General features: G+C 39.8%; 3 protein-coding genes across 7 annotated transcripts; all 3 read left to right on the top strand.

Moving 5' to 3' along the window:
• Window positions 1-2,303: 2,303 nt before the first annotated feature.
• LOC116613980 lies at window positions 2,304-13,589 on the top strand. Its single transcript, XM_032374513.2, has 4 exons — window positions 2,304-2,376; window positions 11,930-12,109; window positions 12,447-12,524; window positions 13,019-13,589. Exons 3-4 carry the CDS (start codon window positions 12,449-12,451, stop codon window positions 13,369-13,371), a joined length of 429 nt encoding a protein of 142 aa, XP_032230404.2. The 5' UTR covers window positions 2,304-2,376; window positions 11,930-12,109; window positions 12,447-12,448; the 3' UTR covers window positions 13,372-13,589.
• Window positions 13,590-14,893: 1,304 nt separating this feature from the next.
• LOC5506128 lies at window positions 14,894-19,235 on the top strand. Of its 4 annotated transcripts, none has more exons than XM_048731095.1 (6): window positions 14,895-15,046; window positions 15,385-15,462; window positions 16,450-16,755; window positions 17,070-17,329; window positions 18,207-18,257; window positions 19,128-19,235. In XM_048731095.1, the coding sequence occupies exons 2-6, from the start codon at window positions 15,387-15,389 to the stop codon at window positions 19,149-19,151; spliced, it is 717 nt and encodes a 238-aa protein (XP_048587052.1). In that variant the 5' UTR covers window positions 14,895-15,046; window positions 15,385-15,386; the 3' UTR covers window positions 19,152-19,235. The 4 variants fall into 4 exon arrangements, with proteins under 4 accessions (XP_048587053.1, XP_048587052.1, XP_048587050.1 ...); XM_048731093.1 differs by having other exon boundaries at window positions 14,896-15,046; window positions 18,207-18,349; XM_048731094.1 differs by having other exon boundaries at window positions 14,897-15,046; window positions 16,453-16,755; window positions 18,207-18,349.
• A 1,685-nt stretch (window positions 19,236-20,920) lies between these two features.
• LOC5506136 (oncoprotein-induced transcript 3 protein) lies at window positions 20,921-24,723 on the top strand. 2 transcript variants are annotated; one of them, XM_032374512.2, is made up of 5 exons: window positions 20,921-21,116; window positions 23,012-23,335; window positions 23,559-23,797; window positions 23,945-24,083; window positions 24,173-24,723. In XM_032374512.2, exons 1-5 carry the CDS (start codon window positions 21,053-21,055, stop codon window positions 24,187-24,189), a joined length of 783 nt encoding a protein of 260 aa, XP_032230403.1. In that variant the 5' UTR covers window positions 20,921-21,052; the 3' UTR covers window positions 24,190-24,723. The 2 variants fall into 2 exon arrangements, with proteins under 2 accessions (XP_032230403.1, XP_048587049.1); XM_048731092.1 differs by lacking the exon at window positions 20,921-21,116 and adding an exon at window positions 21,937-22,222.
• The last annotated feature ends 11 nt before the right edge of the window (window positions 24,724-24,734 follow it).

Below are 24,734 nucleotides of genomic sequence, written 5' to 3'. Positions count from 1 at the left end.
AAGTTTTTCACCACAGCTTTACACACGGAGTTGATCGTCGATTGACAAGTTTTTAACCACACCAGCTATACACACGGAGTTGATCGTTGATTGACAAGTTTTCAACCACACTCAGCTATACACACGGAGTTGATCGTTGATTGACAAGTTTTTCACCACAGCTATACACACGGAGTTGATTGTTGATTGACAAGTTTTCAACCACACCAGCTATATACACACGGAGTTGATCGTTGATTGACAAGTTTTTCACCACAGCTATACACACGGAGTTGATCGTTGATTGACAAGTTTTCAACCACACCAGCTATACACACGGAGTTGATCGTTGATTGACAAGTCTCTTTTCACCACACCAGCTATACACACGGAGTTGATCGTTGATTGACAAGTTTTCAACCACACCAGCTATACACACGGAGTTGATCGTTGATTGACAAGTTTTTCACCACAGCTATACACACGGAGTTGATCGTTGATTGACAAGTTTTTCACCACACCAGCTATACACACGGAGTTGATCGTTGATTGACAAGTTTTCAACCACACCAGCTATACACTGTCTTGCAAAAATTGTAGATTATTAGCTGTCTTCTCGCACTAGAATCACGCCATTTATTAAAGCAGTGCCAGATTCAAACATTGAAAGCTTCGTATTCGATCAATCATGAAAATCTACTTTGTTATTTGCCCGAGTAAAGCCCTAGTATGAAGATCGGACTTTTCCGCGAGCAAATAAATATTGGCCATAAAAAAAAGTCGCACCTTGGCTTGGAAAAGTAGTCAAAAGAATTTTGTGTATTTTCAATACTGCGGCCTTTTCCGTATCTGTTAATTTGACTGGTACAGGGACTAAACTTTGAAACCAGTGGTTGAACTGCCTCCTATCCCCTACTCCTCCCCCAATAAAAAAATAAATGAATAAAGGGCAAATTCTGACTGTAATCATTGATGCTTAAAATAGAGGTAAAACATATCATTTCTTTGACGGTAATTTATCCTGGCAAAACTTAAAATAAGCGTCCGCCCCCCCTTTCTTCAAACTTTTGCTTCGCCCCCCCCCCCCCCCCCCTTTTTAAACTTCTGGATCCGCCTCTGGTTACACTCTAGTAAGCACCTGTGATAGCGTTTCCTTTGTGTAGCTTCCGTCAGTTTTCGCTAGCTTCCGAAGCTTATTATCCTTGTGATAGGGCCTCGCGCTCCTATACAGCGAACTTATTGCCAAAATGGATAGACTATGGATATTGGCTATCGCTGCGATTATTTGGCAAGTATGAACCACTGATGTTGTACGAAAAAGGCAACTGCGAGCCGTCGATGACGAAACCTATAAAACACTTGTCGACCTCTGTGAGGCCTACTCCGGGTCCTATAGTCGCCGATTCATTGGGCGGCTCTCAGCAACTATAGGCGACTATAGGCAAAACCTAAGGTTACAAGACGCGACTTCGAGCGACTTTAGCAAAGATAAGTTATTGACTTTGGGCGACTTTAGAAAAATCAATGACCTAGTATTTCAAATTATTTTAGTCTAAAATGCTTATGTAGTCACATATAAAGCACAATTTGAATTGTGTCAATATATACCAATTCTATCTATTATTTGCTGATTATTTTATTTCGTGCTATTCAAGAAAGTTAAGAAAAGACCGCTTATTCATGAATACGTTTGAGATCATTTAATAAGGTTAATTAATTTATAAGTAATATCATAAAAAGATTAAACAAAGTATTTGTTTTGCTTTAAACGGCTTATGACTTTTCGTATTAGGAGCTCATTTCTTTTAGCTAACTGAAAAGTAGCTTTATAAGTAAGCTTAACTAATGATGCAGCAGATCGTTTTTGAAAAAATAGGGAAAATAATTTGGCGAGAAATGTTTGTGTGTACAGACAAAACCAAATAAAAGAACTAAAGTAAGTACTTATTGTGTCGAATTAGAGGCTCAGCTGATTGATTATCTATTTATTTTATTATTGAATAATTGACAGCCTAAGAAGAAGTTGAAGTTTGACACTTTGTGAGCTGTTTTCTTCTGTGGTCTTCAGAACGCGTGCAGACTTCTGCACGCGTTCGATTCTGGAGGAATCGGAATTTCTTCTCCGTAGCCGAAGAAGACGGCGAAAAGCAGCTTCTCTTTCAAGGAAAGGAAGTTATAAAAAGTTCGAGGCTCGACAATGTTGTGGAAGAGGAATTTGCTCCTTGTAAAGGCGTCGGAGCTGGGAAACTTGTCCGTCGACTTCAGTCCAGGTTTAAAGGGTTGAGTGAGCAGAAAATACAGGACGTGATGTCAAAGAGCAACCGAAATCAGCTGGTGATGAATGCAAAATTCCAAAACAAAGCAATCAGTCGCCCTATATGCGCAACCGCCCCACAGGTATGTGTATATTTTTATAACGCAATATGTCGATTGACGAACATAAAACACCTGACCACTGAATTGTAGACCGCTTTACCAAATAATCCACGAGCCTCTTTGAATTGACATTCCAGAAGGCATTTTCTAAAATCATCAACGCTATTGAAACACCCCTATATAAGACTATGATTACCGCGAACCAATTAATAGCTTGGGCCTTAAGATATATACAGAGGGCACATCACCCCAGCCTACTTTTCTTGACATACCCTCCCAATATTTTGTTTACGCACACACAATTTTTTTAAATGTCGCATACAAAGACGGGTATGTTTGTATTACAAAGGGCTACACATGATACACATCCATATACTCACTGCATATGCTAAACAATGTGAGGTGAGAATTTGGACCACGTCTCATTCAGACGTTTAGCCGGAGTTTTAAAGCGGGCTTATCAACCACGGTGATCCTAGATACTCACCATCAGATAATAATCAGATACCAAAAACGGTAGGGGAAATAGCTATAATATACATTTTCTAAAACGTTTCTATACCGATTTAGCGCTTAGTTTTTGCTAAGTTTTCAAACAGCAAAAGTCTGACACAATGACAGTTGTCGAAGGTGAAGACCACCCAAGTGGAAGTCACGCTCGGTCGTCACGCTAGCTACATCAACTACAGAAACTGCGCTACATCGCAACAATTACGGAGAGTTGATTATGAACTGGGGTCAAACTGGACTCGAAGTGACCGGGATTCCCAAACAAACACCGAGTTTTAAAAATCATTTCCATATCTTTACGCGAAAGAAAAACAATGTACCAAAAACTTAACAGCTCGCGTCATTCCACTGGCTTCATTCCAGTGCACGTCCGCGCGCGCGCTCAAATTCTGTTCATTATTCGTTGGTTGTTCTCTTTGGACTTATTTTGGAGCAGCTATAAGCAACGGAGTTTCCTATTCACCTGGGACACGTTTTTCTCCGAAAGAATAAAATGTTTTTGTATTAAAAGGTAAAAGTTCGAGCCAATTCCCAGTGTTATTGACTGATGATGCACGAATTCCCCATTTATGCTGCGTCATCGCACGACGTCATAGCGTGATGGAATAGACCGATCTCACCAATCAGAGCATCTGTATTAATTCAATCGCAGCAAAGTAATTTTTACCTCAATAGGGAAAATATGACCTCGCTCTCAGTAAATCAGCATTGATGTTTTGCACTGCATTAAAAGCTGTAATAAGAACAGTAGAAGTAGTGTTAGTTCTCAGGGCCGTAGGAAGGGGTGGGGCTCTGAGGGCATGTGCCATTCCCCCCAATGTTTTTCTAAAATTTCAAGGAAATGATCAGTAGGGGCGTGGCCGTGCCTCCCCTCCCCCCAATCTAACATGTCCTACTACTGTTCTATATATATCTTGCTTGAACGCAGTTATATATTTTTTCCGGCTCGTCATTAAATTGACCTTATTGATACGAGTAAAGTCCCAGTGACTCTAGATGACAAAACCTTCAAGTACATACTCACTGTGGAAGACGTTTTCAGTCGATATCTTTGGCTACGTCCCTTACTGAGTAAAAGTAGCAGTGAAATTGCGGAGAATTTGTCTGAATTGTATATGAAGCATGAACCCCCAAAGGTACTTCAGTCGGACAATGCTGGAGAGTTTAAGGCAAGTGTTGAAAAGCTTTGCCAAAAACTCGGGATTAAGATAGTGAGGGGCTCGCCTTATCATCCCCAAACTCAAGGGAAAGATTGGACGTTCACACCGATCTTTACGCAAAAAGATAGCTTATGATTTGGCCCATTTAAGTAAAAATGGCGTTAACTGGGCAGCTCATCTATTGACCTACCAAGCTCGCCAGTACGAAGAACCAATGGGTGTTCTTGACAAACAGTCACCGTTTCGAGTTTACTTTGGACGTTTGTCAAATTCTGTAATCAAACGTCATCCTGGCTGACGCTGTGTGAAGGAATGCCGGGTTGTGCCTAAGAGTCCAAGTAAAGAGCACTACCAAACAAGATAAATGGAAACTGTTAAAGCCGCATTATCGCAAGTTTACTTCCGGTCGATTACTTAACAATCTCCGATGGTTTTTAACGGAAACGCGAAAAAATATTTCAAAATATTGAAAGCAGTGTGGTTATTGGAAGTTTCTTTGAGGATGTGATTGATAATTTAGAACGGATGGCCTGTTTAATATCTCGGATTTAAATAGATTCTTTTGTCTTTTAGCGGTTGAGGTTTCCGTCGAACCTCCGGAAGTAAACAGTTGACAATGCGGCTTTAAAATTCGAAGAAAAGCTAAAAGAGCGAGTGATGTTTGGGACAAAAGGTATATTTGTCGACGAATGAAAGGAAACCCTTTTTCTGTATATGACATAGGAGAAGAGGTGGCGTTTAGATACCCCTTTAGCCGGTCAGGAAAGAAAGCTTCAAAACGTCGTCTTTTCTCTGCCTTGGAACAACAGAAACTTAAAAACCTACCGATACAAAGTGCGGTTTGCTAAACCAAACGAGGGGGGTATAATAGAGAAATGGATTTCTGTTGAGGACATCAAAAGCAAGAATGCCGAGGTAGAGAGAAAAAAAAAAGAGAAAAATCCAAAAAAGAGAGCTCAAAAACATGCAAAAGACCAAAAATACAGATAACCAAAAAAACGTAAATTTAGAATACCCCGTTCGCGTGACGACATGTTTCTTGGGTATGAAATAACATTCGATCTACAAGGAGACGGTAGCTTGTATGTTCTCGGCAATAGCACATCCGCTAAGAAGAATTGGAGTGCAGCGATCAAAGTGCACGCTCAGAAAAGAAATTTGTATATATCTCAAGGAAACCCTAACGATGTGAACGGAACGTTAGAGCTTTATGCTGGGGTACCTTGGGGAGAGTATCTTTCCAGCATGGCTCTAGAAGGAACGTATGAGCCCCAAGACACAGCCAGCGACAAAGACCCCTAAGAGACAGCAAGCGAGCAAGACCCCCAAGACACAGCCAGCGACAATGACCTACAAGACACAGCCGGCAACAATGACCCCCAAGACACAGCTAGCGAGCAAGACCAACGAGACACAACCAGCGAGCAAGACCCACGAGACACAACCAGCGAGCAAGATCCCCAAAACACAGCCAGCGACAATGACCCCATGGACACAGCTATCGACAATGACAACCAAGACAGAGCCAGCGACAATGACCCTTAAGACACAGCAAACGACAATGACCCCCAAGATCCCCTTCAACCTGACAGTGCACCCCTTCAGCATGGTAGTACCCCCCTTCAGCCAGGTAGTCCAGCCCTTCACTCTAGCAGTCCACCCCTTCAGCCTAGTTCCTCTTACCAGCTAAACCATAACAACCATTCTTCTCGTTCATCTGAGCCACCATCCGTGATCCCAGTCAACACTATAACAGTTATCTCCAATGACGCAGTTCCTATGCTCAATATTGGAATATATGCTCCATATTACTTGTCCAACGAGATTCTCGAAATCATCCTTGGGGTGGTCTTAGAATCAGCAGGATTTTCATGGCCTAACCACATTTGTGTGGCGTTTAAAACATTTCAAAGAGTGAACAAGCGATTTCGAGCCATTGCCGTAAAATTGGTGCGCAAACTGCCAAGAGTTCACATCCCCGATGGCACAATACTCGGACGATATGTGAGTGTCCGGAGTCTTATAAAAATGCATGGCTTATCCAGTGGCCTTGCCACAGAAGTGAAAAACATAGTCTCTCACAAGAACTGGGCCAATTCCTGGCTTGCACTTAGGTCAGAGAAATATGGGTGGTTCATAATCTTGGCTATAGTGTGGAGGAAAAAGAAAAATTAACAATGCGTTGTTCATATGTTGCGTTTTAGATATGGTGAGCTCTGAACCATCTTGTTACTTGTTACTGTTAGTTCGATATTTTCAATAAAAAAGTTTATTTGATGTTTTTGATTTCCTCGAATAATACAACCAGCCCTTGACACCTTCATGACATCCTCCAAATTTGGTTGTCCGATGATGAGGATTTTTGTTCATAATTACTCTTTCGGTGACATCACATATCACATGACTATCCTCCCCCCATCCCCCCCCTTGACACCTTCATGACATCCTCCAAGTTTGGTTGTCCGATGATGAGGACTTTTGTTCATAATTACTCTTTCGGTGACATAACATATCACATGACTATCCCCCCATCCCACCCCCCCCCCCCCTTGACACCTTCATGACATCCTCCAAATTTGGTTGTCCGATGATGAGGATTTTTGTTCATAATTACTCTTTCGGTGACATCACATATCACATGACTATCCCCCCATCCCCCCCCTTGACACCTTCATGACATCCTCCAAGTATGGTTGCCCAACGATGTTTGTATCCCGAGATATGAGTATTTTCGTTTTAATGACGTCATCGATGACGTCACACCTCACCTGACTATTTATGCACGCCCCTTGACACCTACATGACATTTTCCAAGTGTGGTTGTTCGATGATGTCCGACTCTCCTTAGTTAAATTTATGGTTAATTTGTTGCATTAAGCGTTAACTGTTTTATTACATTAAATGCATGTAGGGCTTCATTCCAGCATCTTGAACATCAAATACGATTGCTGCAACCCGTTTTTTTTTTTGCCTCGTATTTTAGCAATTCTCGCTCGAGTACCCGAAAAGCGACCATTTTAATGATTTCCAACGGCGGCGCAGTTTTGAGCAGCGGTATCCATCGTTTCCATGGATTCTATTGTGATGTCACTGGTGGGGATAAATTAAATTGTATTGAGAATTCGGCAGTCGAGCAGGCGCTCTTAACATACCTTTCGCGAAAACACCGACAAAATAGGCTTTTGAGTCCCCCAAAATTGAATGCTCTATGATTAGGATGTCTACAATCAAGCGGTTAATATATACTGCACTTGTTAAATCCCCAAAAGATACAGAAAATAGTGAGAATCAGAAACAAATGGCTCGTTGTTCCCGCTGACCAAGAGACCGTGTGCTGTGGGAGCTACATCGGTGTTGCTATGATACCGCCGCCATCTTGGAAACGAGTTCTAAACTAGACAAATGTTCGATCAGAACTGGTCAATTTAAAAGTCACTCTCCCGATCGAAAAAGCGCATCATTGAACATTTCTTGATCAATTTTGTTCTTGGCCTACATTATTTAGCGTCTAGCCACGATAAAATAAATTTAGATAACTGTTTTAAACGAATTTCTGAGGTAAATTGTGTTACATGCCACCCTAATTTCTTCGTCACAAGTACTTAACTTACTTATCGCTGGACAAAGATGGTTTAGATCTTCATCGAAGAAATTTACTTATCAAGACATAAGCACTTTCGTATAATGGCAATTGAAAAACTGGTAAGTTACTATATACAGTATTCATATTAGTGTATTTTCGGTATTGATCTAGATTGCTGTTGTGTCAATTTGAAATCTTTTATTCTGGAAATACAAATAACTTTCTTAAGTACTAAGTATACATTATTAAAATGGTGCAACGACAGCAACAACAACAACGACATTTTTATTGTCATTGAATAAAGCAAATAACTATTTAGAATAGCTGTAAGTTGTGTGCAAAGGACTAAATTCCACGTTTGCTTGCTTTGATATGCCTCACTCCATGCTTTGTAAGTAAAAATGTTGTACTGTATAGCTTCTCATATGTACGTTTTCAGCAATGGCTAAGGAAATAAATGACTACAAGAACCTATAAACTTTACATTATACCCAGAATCATTAGTGCCCATCTTCTAGCAGCACCATACAGGGAATTTCATCTGGTGGTCAGCTCATGGCAAGAAGAGATGTTTCTTCCACCTGTAGGGGTGTTTCTTCCACCTGTAGGGGTGTTTCTTCCACCTGTAGGGGTGTTTCTTCCACCTGTAGGGGTGTTTCTTCCACCTGTAGGGGTGTTTCTTCCACCTGTAGGGGTGTTTCTTCCACCAGTAGGAGTGTTTTGTCCATAAGTGCATTTTTTTCCATCCACATAGACTTTTTCCAAACTCTTGCCACTCAGCATAAGTTCATCTTTCTGTGTCATGAGTTTCACAGGGGTTTCACATAACTTTTGCGTTCATCCCTTGACATCCCAAACCCTCATGTTCCAGAATTTAATTAATTCCTTAAAGCTTAAGACTATAAATTTCATAGTTATTACTGTGCAATTTCAGTTGTGCTTCACTAAGATCAGTTACTTACAGCTCAAGCTGACAATTAGCATTATATACCAATTCTGATCAATCGATACAAAACTTTTATGCCTTATCCCACAAGCGTCAATAACCTAAAAGGTTATGCACATCCTGAGCTGTTAACTGGGCAAAACCTACAGCAGTAATTTGTTTTAATCTGGCTAGGAGTTTGACCTCCTAGCCGCTTTATTCAGTTTATTACTGATTAACAATACAACTCAGATAATAAACTAGTGTTGTCTCTAATGACAAATAAATTCGCAAAAGCTAGTAGAAATTGCCCAGTAAAGGTGAGGGCAACATAGACGCCATAACGCACGTCCTGTAGAAAGGGGAGGTGGCGGGATTTCTGGTGAACGTCCTCACTCGTTGAAAAATCAAAGTGAGTGAATGAACCGCGTGACGCTTGGCGGTAATGCCCCTTGGAGGGGGGTCAATCCAATGACCCTTACTCACGCACCAGACACGTGTCATTATGTAATAATTTTACAGTCACGGGTAACAAGGCTCTAGTTACTTAGACAATAACATTGTGCGTTGTGGGTTTACATAAAATTCTTTTTGCATGCAAAAATCCATTTTCTAGAGGAAACAACAATATTATGTTTTATTAACAAGCAAAGCCAGTTATGCTTTACCAGTAGAAATAGATTGAAAATGGGTCCAAAATTTAAATAAGCATATATTATACATATCTATAGATATATTTTTTTATATTTATACAAACTTTGATATTTATTCAAAACTTCTGGATAAACTTCCATCTAGAGTAAACCTTGACAATTCTCCTGCTCTAACAAAGCATCTTTGTCCAGATTATGGTGTGATGCAATAAACTAAAATCATATGCAGGTAACAAACTTTGTTATTGTTGGCAGTGCAACTTTACACCCATTACATATCTTACCTCTGCAGTATGAACAAAGTTGAAAAAAATCCAAGCATTGTTGTGTTGTTGATTTTAGTTTGTGTCTTGTGTTTCCATTCTCCTTGGTTATAGAGTCAAAACAGTTTTCCATCTTTATTGAGTCAACAACAATAATTACTACTACATTTAGAGACAATACAATACAGAAACATACAAAACAGAGAAGTGAACTAAAAAAAGAACCCTTTTGGGCTGCCAGAAAGCCATATGTAACGTAAAAAAATACCCACTCCCCCCTTTGCCACTGGACCAAACCCCCCCATTTAGCGAAAAGCTAGATCCGCCCCTGGGATCAACGAACTTAACTTAAATATAACCTCCATATAACCTTTCAAAGTTTATAGACTTTGTCAATTCTTTATATTTTCATCTTCAAAATGGTAAGTGGATCGTATGGACCCTATAAAACACGTGTTCGCGCGAATCTCTCAAATCTGTAATATTGAGGTATTTTGGTCAACTATAGAAAAAAAATGCCGCGAACTGAAAGGCCTGGGTCCAGTCATTTGTGACGTAGATCTAGATGTCAACCAAATTACATGAGAAAACATATGCGCGCGCTAAACCGGTTCCCGTCTTTAGATGCTGCTTGTTACCAAGCTGCATCCCCAGGGGGGAGGGTAGTGTAATTTTTGGTTCGTTTTTTTAAATGTCATTTTTTCTAGGGACTAAAAAAGCTTAAAAAACAGATCGTTATACTATATCAACATGTAATAAGTATCATTTAGCTGTTTTGGGTTTCGCTTATGTCATTACTGATAGAGAAATCACTGTTTTCTTGAAAATGACAAAATTGCCCCTCCCTCCCCCCCTGAGTCTCATATTTTTGGCACCCACCTGAAAAAAGTTATTTACACGACCTAAGAGACATATATGTGCCAAGTTTGGTGCTTCTATTAAAAAGTGCACAAAATAGCCATTTTTTGGCGCTAAGCCAGGCTTGTAGCGTACAATAACAGCACGGAAATACAGATAATACGTAGACAAAAATACCACGCGAATCTCGACCTCTTCGTCAGATATAACTTGTGTCATCAATCCTTATTCAGAGAACAATCGTCAAGGCCATTTTGCTGTACAAAGTAACAAAAGAAGCTGTGATAACATTTTCTTCTTTAGTGACGGCCATCTTGGAATGACATGCGCAGTAGATAATTTGTTACCTTGGCAACATCCCCACCACTGGGGTACACCGCTGGTAGTTTTTGCGCCCACGTACCAAACGGCGTTTTTCGGCACTTTCCTTGTATTTTCTCAAATAAAACGAATAACCGCGGGAAAACACCCGCAAACTTATATTTTTATCGTCAAACAACTGATATTTGAAGACCCAATCATATTTAGCATGCAGTGTCCCTTTAAGCGTTGATTTGTTGTTGCATTAAGCATTAGTGTTACATTAAGCGGCGATTTTTGTTACATTAAAGCGTTAGTGTTACATTGAGCGGCAGTTGTTACTAACATTAAGCGGTGATACACGGTGCAACTAAATTGCTTAGGATGTATTAGGTGCCAGGTGTCAAAGATTTTGATGGCACAGGTTTGGTAGACGATTTTCTTCTTTAGACAAAACTAATCTAAATGCGTTGTAATGTAATGAAGTTTTTATTTTGTGGGAACTAAAGAGAAAAATGCTGATTAAGATCATGAATTATATCGGAACGTATGGTCCTTACTTTGAATACGACCTCTCAAGATTGTCTCAACATTAAATAAAGAGCAGGAATGTATTGCGAAACTTCTCGAAATATTGAACAAATATGCGATTACTCAACTAAGGTTAACAACCTTTTTACCGAAACAAGTAATTCGGGGGAGGACTGTGAAACGACCTTCGAGGAAGGATGGCTAGCATCTCACTCATCAGGCGTACATGAGTTTAGATCAGTTTTTCCTCTGCTGAAATATGATTTTGCCGTATAAGTGGAGGAAATCAGCTCGATATTATTTAGAAATCTTATAAAAATAAAGATTGATATACTGGTGAGGCGTGACGCCTTAACTTGGCTACTCTGATATCAGTAATCGCTGTAAAATCGCTAAAAATAGGTATGAGGATTGAAAAACAACGCGACCAATACTAACCACAAAGAAACGACCATAGGAAGATATTTATTATTACCTATAGAGAGTATTTTTAAAATCACATACCATCATTAGTGTACCTATATTGCAAAACCAGAAGGTGCATTCAGCGAAATGCATTTTCGTTGCGGCAATTAATATGAAGGTCGTTGTAAGGACTTGGTATTTGGGGGAACGTTTTGAATTTCAAACGTAGTTTTATAAGCAAACAAAGCCCTTATGCACCTCATTAGGACCTTTTTTTCGTGTGAGACATGGGTTGGCAATTTTTGTAAAACTAAATAAAAACAGACAGCACAAAATGTGCACGAAAGTGGGCGCTAATTTTGTGGATTGTTTGTTTTCAATTGCAGTTGACATACGATAGACTTTTTAATTACGTAAAAGTCACTAAATGCCCGGCACCTCTCGGATCTGATGAAGAGGTTTGTAAGTGGTAGTGTACTTTCCTACTATAAATAACGACGCGATCAATAGCAATAGCCTGCGAATTTAAATGCAAAAGAGAAAGAGACTGCCCGGAATTTAACAAGGTTAGTGGTATTCTTTAATATTTTCTTGTACTGCAACCAAAAGATGGACATGCGTTCATCATTCATTATATCTTAATAGAGACTTCGCTGATGACCACATCCTTTTTATACAAGTTTCTTTTCTACTTTTTTATTCATTACAACAAGTTAGTAACAACTGGCATTACTACGATATTGAACAGTGTAAAATAAATTGTAATCATTTCTAAAATAAAAAAAAGGTTTATAGATGTTTTTGAACAACTTCTTTTTTCGATAACTCAAGAAGTCTAATGCCAATCAGATGCACGTCTTTGTATGGGATTTCTTGTATGGGATCTTTTTTCTTTTGTTACAGCGATGAATTCGTCCATTCCCTTGTTGGCTCTTCTCCTATGTCTCCTGGTGCTAATAATCCATGGTGACGGTATCAACGGTAAATTAAACTCTATAGGTGTAACACTTTACAATATGAAGCCTTTTTTCTTCCAGTGCCGTAGCAGGCCTCGAAATACTTGGGGGAGGGGGCACAATACAGAAGCATTAAGAAAATATTGGGGGCACGAACACACGCCCCTACTGGTCATTTTCTTATAATTTGTGAAGATATTTGGGGGAAGAGGCACATGGACCCAGTGCCCCACCCCCTGCTACGCCCCTGTCTTCTGATTTGTTTTAAACTTATTTGCTAATTCACTTTTTTTTCCTTCAATATCATTGAAATACGAAATTGCTGCTCCTGGTATTTTACCGTATAATAACTTACCAAAACATAAGCCAGAGTAAAATATTTAGTAGAGCACTTATCTATCTTCCTGAGATTCCATCACAGATCCATATCCTGCCCACGCATGCGCAAAGCTAGGGAGTATACAGCACCATATACAATCATTTTTATCCGACTAAATTGAACTATTCTTTTTCGCACAGGGCTTCAAAAGCCAGAGTTTGTAGGCTGTTACAAAGCTTATGGCGACCGTCCAATGCCGCAATTTCTCGCAAGCTACCGCACAAAAGAGTACCTTAAAGAGTGGAACCAAGATGAGTTTGACGCCGTCGTGCGGAACTGCGCCGCGGAGACAGAGAAACATGGATTCCTTTACTTTGGAGTTCAGTTTTGGGGAGAATGCTGGAGCGGACCGCGGGCGCATCTCACCTACGCAGATTACGGCAAAACTGAGAAAGACTCCGAGTGTAAAAAGTATCACGTGGGTGGGGACCTCGAGATCGCCGTCTACAGAATGCCTGACGCAGGTATAACCTTTGCTGCAAGACTATTTTAGTTGAGGGGCTTAAGAGGGATGGTGGCGTGCCGATGGTACGCTAAAAGGGAATGACAAAGCAGATAAAATGCATTTGTTGAAACCTTTTGTAAGGATTCGATGAAGCGATTAAAAAAGTCATGTCGTGCAAAACGTTATACAGGGTAAGTAAGAGTAGTATAGAGGACAATAGAGGGATTATGAATAAGTAATCATACGTAATCATGAGTGATAATCGTTTTCTCGTTTCAATTTGGGATTTTTTTTGTACAAGTGTGTTTTTCAAAATGATGATACTTTTTGTGCAAATTAATCCCGATATGAGCTCTATAGTAAATCTAATGTTATTAATTTGTTAAAAATTGTTAATTATAATAAGAATTTATATACCATATATATATATATATAATTTATATACCATATGCACGTATGCACGTAGATCTTGAAGCGTTTTATTTGCACGTAGATCTTAGCATTTTATTTTTTCAAACAAGGTTAGAAAGAAAATTCGAAAACGTTCGTAATGTGTAATGGCTCGGTCATTGATGCTCCACAATGCAACGCTGGAATTTACAACGAAAAAAACATCGAAAATGTCAAACAAAACTGCTTTAGGATTATCTTCGATATGGAAATCATTTAGTGTGTTCATAGACTGGGTTGATATGGCCTAGAGCCTATTTATACATACGTTGTTCATACGGGCTACATGCATTATAGCCTATAGCCTATAGCAATCTCCTCCTAACTTCTCCTCCTTCTCACTCATTATCCCCTTCACTTCTCCTCCGCTCCCCAACCCTTCCACCGCCTGTACAAGTGCGCCTGCGGATAAATGAAAACGAGAGCATTCCATGTATCTCTTTCTACTCCTCACTCAATCTCCCCCATCCCTTAACAATCCCTCTTCCTCCTTTATGATTGGGACAAGTCTGGCCTGTCTACGGTCTGCAGTATTGGGCAAGAGCATCACTTTGTTTTTTTATCATGCGGACGAAGAAATTACCTCATTAAACTTTGAACCAAATATTACCCTCGCTTTATTCTCCGGTTACAATTCAATTTCAACGTTTTATCCAAGCATTATTAAACCGTATGAATGGCTTGGTTAAATTCTTAATATAGATATGATAATAGTTCAAATTAAGTGAGTCCATTAAAACATAACTTGCAATGTAAATGTTAAGGTCTTCCAACCTTTGCTCTGTTTCTCTGGTTGTAGCCAATGCAATGTAGACAACGATTTATCTGAGCTATAACCATATGATTAAAGTATAACTTTATTGGGGGGAGCAAACATGAAAACATGGACTTGTGCATCTAAAGCCATAACCTTTTCGTAAAAGCTTGCAGGCATTGGGTTGAAAATTGTATTTTTTTTATTACTATTATAAAGATAGAGATAGACAAAAAGTGAATTAATTAAATAGTCGGTAAAAAAAGGAAGAAAAGATACGAAAACCGGACGCTAATTTTATGGCTTGTTTGCTTTCGTAAAATTGCAGTTGACATAGATTGAACTTTTTTCAAATGTCATTAAAATGACTTGAATGTTATTAATAGCCTTGGTGCCTTTTACGGATCAAGTGAAGATTTAAGTGGCTGTGTGCATTTGTACTGAATGACAACCTGCAGACTACAGCTTTTTACGCAACAGAGAGAGAGAGACAGCCCGGAATTTAACCGGAATTTAAAGGTTAGTGATGTTTTCTTTACTTTCTTGCACTGCAAACATTAACTGCGCCCCATAACGACAGGCTTTTATTTTTACACAGTTTCTGCCTTTTTCTGTTTTGTTAACTTACGTTGCTTATGTTCTCGATATTTTTTGGCAGTCAGTACCATAAGCTAGAAAAATAATAAGCTGACTTTACTATCAAATGCAATCGTGCAATCGTATGCATTATGATTAATAATCTCAACTAGAAAATATATATATCATTTTTTGCATCACTATATTTTTCGATGACTCAAAGTTTTGTAGGTCAACGGAAAGGGATCTTGTTTCTTTACTCTGCTTTTTTTTGTGGACAGAGATGAAGTCTTCCATCGCCTTCTCGGCTCTGCTTCAATGTCTCTTGGTGCTCGTAATCCAAGGCAACTATGACAACGGTAATGTTTCTCATAGTACAGTAGTCCATTTAGTTGGGTGACAATTCCGATTGACCGTAGGGTTAATTTTACTTTTCTTTAATATCTTGAGCCAAAATGCCACTAAATTTCCTAGATGGAAGAATTTCTTTCTGAAGCCTTTCTGCTTTACAAGGCTTTCGTAAAGAGTGTCGATACTGGTATATTTGAATGATCTATGATTTTCCAGAATACCCCAAAAAAGGTCGGAATATTGCTAGAGGTAGTAGCAGATTAGACAAATAGTAATCTACGTTAGTTATAGCTTAGTTACATTATTATACCTATTTTCAAATTTATGCATAATCCCGGGTTTCCAATGTTCTTTCATTTGACATATTCATTAGAAAAGGCTAGTACTTCGGTGGATGTCATGAAGTATTTTTGTACCAGTAATCCAGAGAGCCGCTCAAAACACGAAAGCTTTTAGCAAGAATCTGCGCTGGAGAGTAATTCTCCATCAATATGTACAAGACTCATCTATTAAACAGTGCAGGGCAATTTTGTTGGGAAATCATTCGCGTCATACTAGGTGATATCAAAATGATAAAACCGATCTATTTACTGCCACCGGAGTTGATATCATATTTATTATCACGTGTGGTGACAACAAGTTTCAACCAATGAGCATTCAGTATGTCGGAAATATTTTAGCATCACGCTCCGCTGCGGTGTTCTGGATAATATCAACACTAGAAGATATTTTTTATTCTTGTCGCTAGTCTCTTAGTCCAAAACGACTGCAATAAGGCAGAACTCCTGCCCTGCACATGGAGCATCACACGGGACTGTGGATACCACCAAAACTAGTTTTTATTGTGATTTTTATTGTCCTGCGTGGGCCTAGTGCCCGTTTACGCATGCAACCATTGGGCATCTATTTCGTATATTACAATTCTTGTCCAATTCAGCTAATAAAAACGAAAAAAGAAAAATGTCCTAAAGCATCAGCCTTTTCTGTTTGATTAGCAGGCCTCGAACAACTTGGTTGCTATAGGAACCGTCACTGTGCCCTAGGAGGCCGCCCATTTCCCGTCCACCTCAAAACCTTCCACGACGCGCTTCACATGAACGAAAGCGAACTCGAGGTCAAAGTCATCAGGCCATGTGCCGAGCTCGCCAAGAAGAAGGGATACCTGTGGTTTGGCATAGAGTACTGGGGCGAGTGTTGGAGTGGAGAGCATGCGCACTCAACATATTTCAAAGATGGCCGCTCTTCGCATTGCTGTAATGGCGTCGGCAAGGACAACACTGTGTTTGCCTACAGAATAAAGGGTCTTTTCATACGTTATTTGCTTTTATTAAAGTATTTTTGTTCTTCCTTTGGTATTTTATTACCATCCTCTCTTCCTCTTTCTCCGAAAATGGACTCAATGGGGCAGAGATTAAGATTCCTTGTGCCTCTCTCTTCGTTTACATCCCCCCCCCCTTCAAAACCAATGTCACCCTTTCTAGTTTCTTCTTTTGCCCCTTATTCCAACACAACTCTTGCTTATACTTTTGAAAATGGTTGAACGGTGCTGTAGACTACTTCTCTGGATTGAACGGGAGGCACGTTATTCTAAATCAGTTTTTATTTAAAATCCTAGAACCAATGTGTGATCAATATATGACGTTTGATGACGAGACGCGGGCGCAAAACTACACCAACATAGACGGTCCTTTCAAAACCGACAATAACGGCTCTACAAATCACATGTTTGCTGGAAACCTCTGGTACCGATTCCTCGGCAACACAGGGACGGCCATTGCTACAACATGCGTCCCCCCGCGTCATTGCGATGCTATTTTAACAGGATGGATGAAAGATGAACACCCAAGAGTGACAGACGGAGTAGTGAACCGAACGGTAAATATCAAGATGCGTCACGTCATCTAATTAGACCGTCATCTAGTTAGACCGCACGTCATCTAATTAGACCGCACGTCATCTAATTAGACCGCATGAATGGTTTAGGAGATTCCGACCCCCTGTCCCTATCTTCTATCTAGCGAAACCACAGCCAAAGAAACGGGCTTGGCAGAATAAGCGGGGAAAAGACCGTTTTTAGCTTGACTCTTGTCTGACAGTAGACACAATAAGTGTGTGTAGCAATACGTTAGCGCAATACTATTACTTTTCTTTTCATAATTCTTATTATATATCAAGGGGCAGTCGAGAGGAAAAGGAATTCACCCTAGGGCGGTCGTTCTTGATCCCAACCTCCCCACCCCCCCCCCCCCCCCCAAAAAAAAAACAGATGAAAAAATTATGGGAAATTCCACTGACTTGCTGAAAAATTTGCCAGCATGGGCTTTTTACAGAAAACCTGCCGAGAAATTTAACTTGCCAGCTTTGTTACATAGGGGTGTTGATATGTTTGCCACAAACAAAATATAGATTTTATGTCAAATTCTTTCACTATCTAATAGGGAGCATATGCATCCACTGTAAGGATCTTTAAGGGGGACCGCTGACCGGGGAGGGGGAGGGGTTGAGCTAATAGCATAATAGCACCCTAAAATATACCTAGTTAAAAAAAAAATCTGGGCATTTTCATTGTCACCCCTAAAAATATATAAGGCTCTATATTTACACCCTAAAAAGATACGACGATGATTCCCGTCCAATGGATATAGGGAATCCCCCCTGGGGATCGCTGTAGGGGGGGGGGGGGGGGGGGGGGGGAATCACAATGTTTATCCATGCCGTGCGTTTCCGTAACTACTGTTTGTATTTTTACAAGGTCTTTTTTTCTGACTCCGAAAATGGCAAGAACGATTGTTATAATAAAAAGGTGCGAATCCAAGTGCGTAATTGCGGGGGCTATTACGTGTACAAGCTGCCCGAGGTTCCCTTGAATCCCGCGCGCTACTGTGGCAACGGCAGGTATGATATAAGGAAACTGAGACGAAGGCGTTTGTTTAGTGTTTCCATAAATAAACACAGCCGCCATTACGAGCGCGCGTGGAGGGGGGGGGGGGGGGGGGTTGAGGACCGGCCAACATGTGTTATACGATAATGAAAAGGTGCGACTCCAAGTGAGTAATTGCGGGGGCTACTACGTGTACAAGCTGCCCGAGGTTCCCATGAATCCCGCGTGCTACTGTGGCAACGGCAGGTATGATATAAGGAAACTGAGACGAAGGCGTTTGTTTAGTGTTTCCATAAATAAACACAGCCGCCATTACGAGCGCGCGTGGAGGGGGGAGGGGGGGGGGGGTTGAGGACCGGCCAACATGTATTATACGATGATGACTGGCGACCGCATTGACAACTCTTAACCCGATCTTGGTATGACACAGCGTTGCTTTTTTTCAATTAGAAAGGTCAGAGATTGATGCTGCCTGCTGCATTATGAAAAGATGAAAGATATACGGAAGAAAGAAAGTGTTAAATAAAAAAGGAAAAAAAAAATGTTCAACATCATTACCTTATGCAATGGACTACAGACTCCCATCCCAGAAGGGGGGGTATGCATCAGTCTAAGCCTAATAACGGAATATGCGTGTGCTTATGGTTTTATTATATGAAGCTCATATTCAGGCATTTTCTCTACTGTTTGATGTCATTTCTTTTTTTTAATGCTGAAATAACCACCCATACTGCACTACCATACCCTGTTTGTATTGTATTCATAATTTTTTTAATCTCTTCTTGTTTGCAGAGTCGGTTAAAGCTTCAAGATTAGGACAAAGAGTTTGAATAGAAGTGTTGTGCTAGAAATGTAGAGGACAACTGAACAAGAAGCACAATAAATGTCAAAACCGATCAACCAATACTTGTCCTGAAGCGTCCCATCTCGCACCTTTGCCTAGTTTCCTATAGTAATAATGATATATATTTGAATTGATATATACTCCTAAGGATAAACTCCAACTAAAATTATTATATTTATTATATTATTTAAATCGGAAAAAAAAATCGAACACCCCCCTTTAAGGAAAAATTAGTAGCCCTCTCATTATTGAAGCTCTTTGTGTAAAAAAAAAAAAAAAAAAAAAAAACGGGGACGCATGCGTAAATTCATAATTTTTACAAATAACCCAGCAAATTGTAGACCTAGTGAGTTCAAAGTATTCTATATTTGTTGAGAAAGGGCAAGCGAATCTGAATTGAGCTTTGTTGTCGGTATTGAATGTTTTCTGTTGTCTGTGACATCGTAATGTTAGAGGAATTTTCTACAATATGTTGCTAAATGTCGACAGCTCTCGATTTCCTAAAATATCACGGTAAATTTTTTAATCCTGTGAGTCCAAAATTGAGCTTTTTTTTGGATGAAATGTTTTTATTGCTTGTAAAAACTATAGGCCCATACCCAGGTTCTTTCTTGGAGGGGGGGGGGGGGGGGGAGGGTGGCTAAATCCAAAAAAAGTGTGGGATTGGGAGGGGAGAGTTATATATAAAAAATCTGACCGTCCCCGAAAAAAAAGAGTTCTTTTATACTATTGAAATATTTCAACGTTTGTTATAGGATTCACATACAAAAAGTTTGACATTAGATTTACAATGCCTTCTTTATCTAATTCTCTTGATAGTTTCTACAAATAGCACGTCTATTGCGAACCGGAAGTGGACTTTCCGCCTTTATAGTGATATCATAGTCTATACAAGCAAGGAAAATCATTCAACTTCGACAACAAAGCTCAATTTAGAATCGCTTGCTCTTTCTAAACATATCTAGAATACTTTGAACTTACTAGGTCGACAATTCACTGGGTTATTTGAATTATTTGAAAATTGTCGTGCATTTAATCCATCGAACGTGGACCTTTTCTGACTGTCGGGCATATAGCCACGGCGTAATTTCAAACGCCTATGGTTGTCACCGCTTTCGGAATCGCCCTTGGCGAGTGGTGCGGACAATACCGATAAAAACCTTGTTCAAATATTTTCACTATGTTCCCCTGTTCCCAGCAGCTGTTCTTGGAGGGGAGCGACAGTCTGCGGCTGCGCAGATGACAATAGAAATAGTATTAGCATTTCATAGTAAACAGGTGGTTTGGTGTTCCAATTTTTTTCTAATACCTATTTTTCTATCCTAAAATATGGACACATAGAGAAACAAAAATCTCTAAGAGACAAGTCCAGGGAAGATATCATGACAAAGTCAACACAAAGTTTCCGCCAGATCAAATCTACTTTAGCAAACTTCCACTCTCTCGAGGAAAACGAATTTCATCACCTATCGGAAGCCATAACCGCTAAGTAATCACGCATAACCACGTCCCATTGTTGCAAACCAGTGTCTATGATCCAAAAAAAACACACACGACTGAGTCATTGTGATCATGTTCGCGCATCTGACGACAGTACTTTACACTGTTAAGATTAATTACAAGAGATTCTAAAAGTTTCATAGACGTGAATGGCAGTGAGTAGAGAATTGCCAATTACAAAGCGTCAAAAAAGAGCCTTCAGTTTTGCCACGTGCCCAGGTTTTTAATCAAAGTGTCAAAGATACGATTGTGTGTCTTTTAGAGTTTTAAAAGGGGGCGGCAGGTGGCACGGAAGAGATTGTCCAGACTTAAGTATTCGCCCAGTATTAGACTGTGGCACAGACCCTTGTCTCATAATTCAGAGAGTGCGGTCATGAAGGCAACGATGGCATCCCTGACTGTCTTTGCGCTTCTATTAGGGCCAGCTTCTATAACAGGTAAGTGATATAAAATACGCACTACCTATATCCTCTTATGCACTACATATATCTTTTGATGTACTAATGCATATATCTTCTTATGTACTACATAAAACTTTTGATGTACTCCATATAGTAGAATAAGGCAGATAAAAATGTGAAAGATATTATGCAATAGTTTTAGATTGAAAGCCTTTAATTGTTTAACTTGTTTTTCTTGTATTGCTTAACAACTGAAGCCCTTTTTCTTCTGATTTGTTTTAAACTTTGCTGCTAGTAGTGAAACTTTGCCTTCAATATTATAGTAATACGATTTTGCTGTTATCATTTCTCTGAAGAAGAAAGACAAGCCATGGAGTGAAATGTTCAGAGCAAATTGCGTCTTTTTTCACCCTGTGATTCCAGCAAATATCCATGCCTGTCAACGTATGCGCAAAGCTAGGGAGTTGATAACTTTTCATCGAAGGATTAAAGATATTATCCTTTTTTAGAGCTGGCCATTTGGTTAAGTTTGTTTAGATTGGTTTAAATAAAAAAAGCCCTATAATGGTGAATCGAGCTTTCAACTCTAGAAACCAGATTTTCCATACCCAGCTCACAGATTTTGCAAGAGTGCCCGCACACTTTCCCTATCCCAAAAGGCTAACCGAAAACGACAATTTTATTCGCTGGTCTGTATTTCTTCCGCTTGTTTTTTTTTTTTTTTTTTCTGTACATGATAAATGATTGCAGACACAAGCCCTACGCAAGCCAAAAGTTCTATACAACTATTCATAGATCCGACGCGTGCACGAATATCCAATCAGAAAGCAGCAAATAGAAGCCAGTGAAGTGCAACACAAATGTCCCACAAATTGTACAACATGTCGTATGAGGTCAGTGAGTCATGCCCGGAGTTATTTAAAATACAGGCGTTTATAGGGGTTTTTCCTGCGACTTGGAAAATAAAACACAGTAACCTAACATGATGGAAACTTGTCTTGTTGTCCAAGCTTGGTGAAAATCTTGTGAGAATGAAGCATAGAAATAGATAACTACGAGTTTGGTTGTTGAATGGAAACGGCACGAATCCAGCTTTAAATACGAAAAATTGGAAATGATAAGATAAAGCGGTGCTCTCTACGGTAGGTACTACGTGTTTTAATTGTTTTCAAAGCTATTTTTGTCAATTTGCAGTGATTTAAGTGCGGGGAAAATCAGAAGAGAAAGCCGAATTCGCTGTTTACGACCGACTTCTAACTACAAGTTTTATCGGCAAACGTCAAGATTTACAGTAAAAATTACAAACGACAGTCTCATTTTTAAATGTAATTGAAGTAACCTAGGTATAATATCAAACACAAGTTTAATGGTAGGAATTACACTGCTCTTGTAAGTGGTTTCTTTGCTTTTTGTTTTTTGTTTCTTCGTAGTAAATTTGTTTTTCTACAATTGAGTCTCAACTCTACACTAAAAGCGGCCGAGCAAAGAAAACAGTGCTAGCACTTTCTACGCTGACCGGAAAATGCTTATTTGCTTGTCCAGATTCGCAGAAAAATATCTTAAACCAATCTTTTTCGGCGTCGATTGCCGACTTTTTGTGGGACATTTGTGGGACCAAATGGCTGTTATTGCACCATCTCTTTCCTGATTGGCTATTCGTGCGCGCGTGATTGACATGTCGGATCTATGAATGAATTTTTTCTTCGACTTGGGTATTTCGTTATGTGATTAAATTGAGATGCAAAATTACCTATTTTGTTTAAACAGCGCTCCAACAGAAATTCGAGTTTGTGGGCTTTTACAAAGATATCAATCACATAGACAAAGACGAAGCCAAAGACAAAGACAATCTCGACCGACCAATGCCTGAATACCTCGCAAGCTATCACACTCTATCACACGACTAAATTGAACTATTCTTTTTCGCACAGGGCTTCAAAAGCCAGAGTTTGTAGGCTGTTACAAAGCTAATGGCGACCGACCAATGCCGCAATTTCTCGCAAGCTACCGCACAAAAGAGTACCTTAAAGAGTGGAACCAAGATGAGTTTGACGCCGTCGTGCGGAACTGCGCCGCGGAGACAGAGAAACATGGATTCCTTTACTTTGGAGTTCAGTTTTGGGGAGAATGCTGGAGCGGACCGCGGGCGCATCTCACCTACGATGATTACGGCAAAACTGAGAAAGACTCCGAGTGTAAAAAGTATCACGTGGGTGGGGACTTCGAGATCGCCGTCTACAGACTTCTTGGCGCAGGTATGACGTTTTACTGTAAGACTTTTAGATGAAGGGTAGGGAGAGGGGTGTAGAGGACCCTAAATAAACCCAGGACCCATAACGATCCCATAACCCGAAACGATCCCCAGGAGTCCCTGAAATGAACCCAAATTAAAGCGATTACCACAACACCCTGGTACAGGGTACCGGCGACACTATCAGGCAAAACCAATTACTAAACCCATGGTGCATTGCATCCTAGAGGATGAATGCTCTAATAGCACCTACAAGGTGCTCGATACCGCTGACCGCTTAGAGACGCACAAGACTGAAAGTCCCAAGTGTGACACGCAGATGGGAGGCTGGTACCGGTTTCAAAGCGAGGCTGGTGACGTCATAGCCACATCGTGCCCTCCCATGAGTCATTGTGGAACGTACATTACGGGGTGGATGAAAGGTGGCTTGCCCTATGACGTCATAGACAAATCAGTCGAAAGAGAGGTAAGTTCTCATATACTCGTCCAAGGGTCCCCCCTTACATCGCAAAAATGGCCTTGTTGATGTATTTTCTGTTGTGAAGAGCGCAAGCTCAATTCATTAAGATATTAGTCGGATAGTTCAACCATCACTGTCTCTCTCTTTTTATAGGCCTGCTTCCATAAATCAGATGAGAATTGTTGTTTAGAAAAGAGGACAATCAAAGCCAGGAATTGTGGGAAGTTTTTCGTGTTTAAACTAGAAAACGCTCCATTATGTGGACGCTACTGTGGACACTACATTGAACAAGGTATCGCGCTTGAAATTGTGACATGTTTTGACTATACTTTACATACATTATTGGTTGTTCTACTTATGTATTTTCTTTTATTTTTAAAGTGGATATTGGAAGATAACCATCTCTACGCATGTGATCTCCTCACTCTCAATTTGTTCAACTCAGCAAGATAAATTTGCACATCTCTAGAGACAGAGTTAGTTTATAGTAAGACCTCATAATGTACCTCTTAATTTTTCTCTGAGTAAATAACATTTTACCACCATTTTTTTGTTCTATCACTCACAGATAACAGTTCTTTTTTTTTATTGTTCTGAGCAACATTTGACGAGCTTTTTTCAAAGCTCGATTTATTTTTTGCATTTTGACGTTTGTTCTACCACTCACAGATAAAAGTTTTTCTTCTGATCTCAATTTTTGAGAGTGGCGCAGTGGTTTTTGGGAGCTGTAGCATAAAACGTCGTGTGTTCATACTTTGATCTTTGAGCTTAGGAAGTGTTTGTTTTGGTTGGTATATATTAGTTGGTACATATTAACTTCTAAGCATTTTACTAGTTTGTAGTAGTGAAGTTGTTGAGGGACATGAGTTAGGAAACTGATTAAAACGATTATAACGTAAAAATCCTCGAGAAATAAAGTTTACTGCATTGCATTTTGATGGAG

Source organism: Nematostella vectensis, chromosome 8 (assembly GCF_932526225.1).
Source record: "Nematostella vectensis chromosome 8, jaNemVect1.1, whole genome shotgun sequence".
Lineage (NCBI taxonomy): Eukaryota > Metazoa > Cnidaria > Anthozoa > Actiniaria > Edwardsiidae > Nematostella > Nematostella vectensis.
This window is presented reverse-complemented; position numbering and strand designations above follow the sequence as displayed.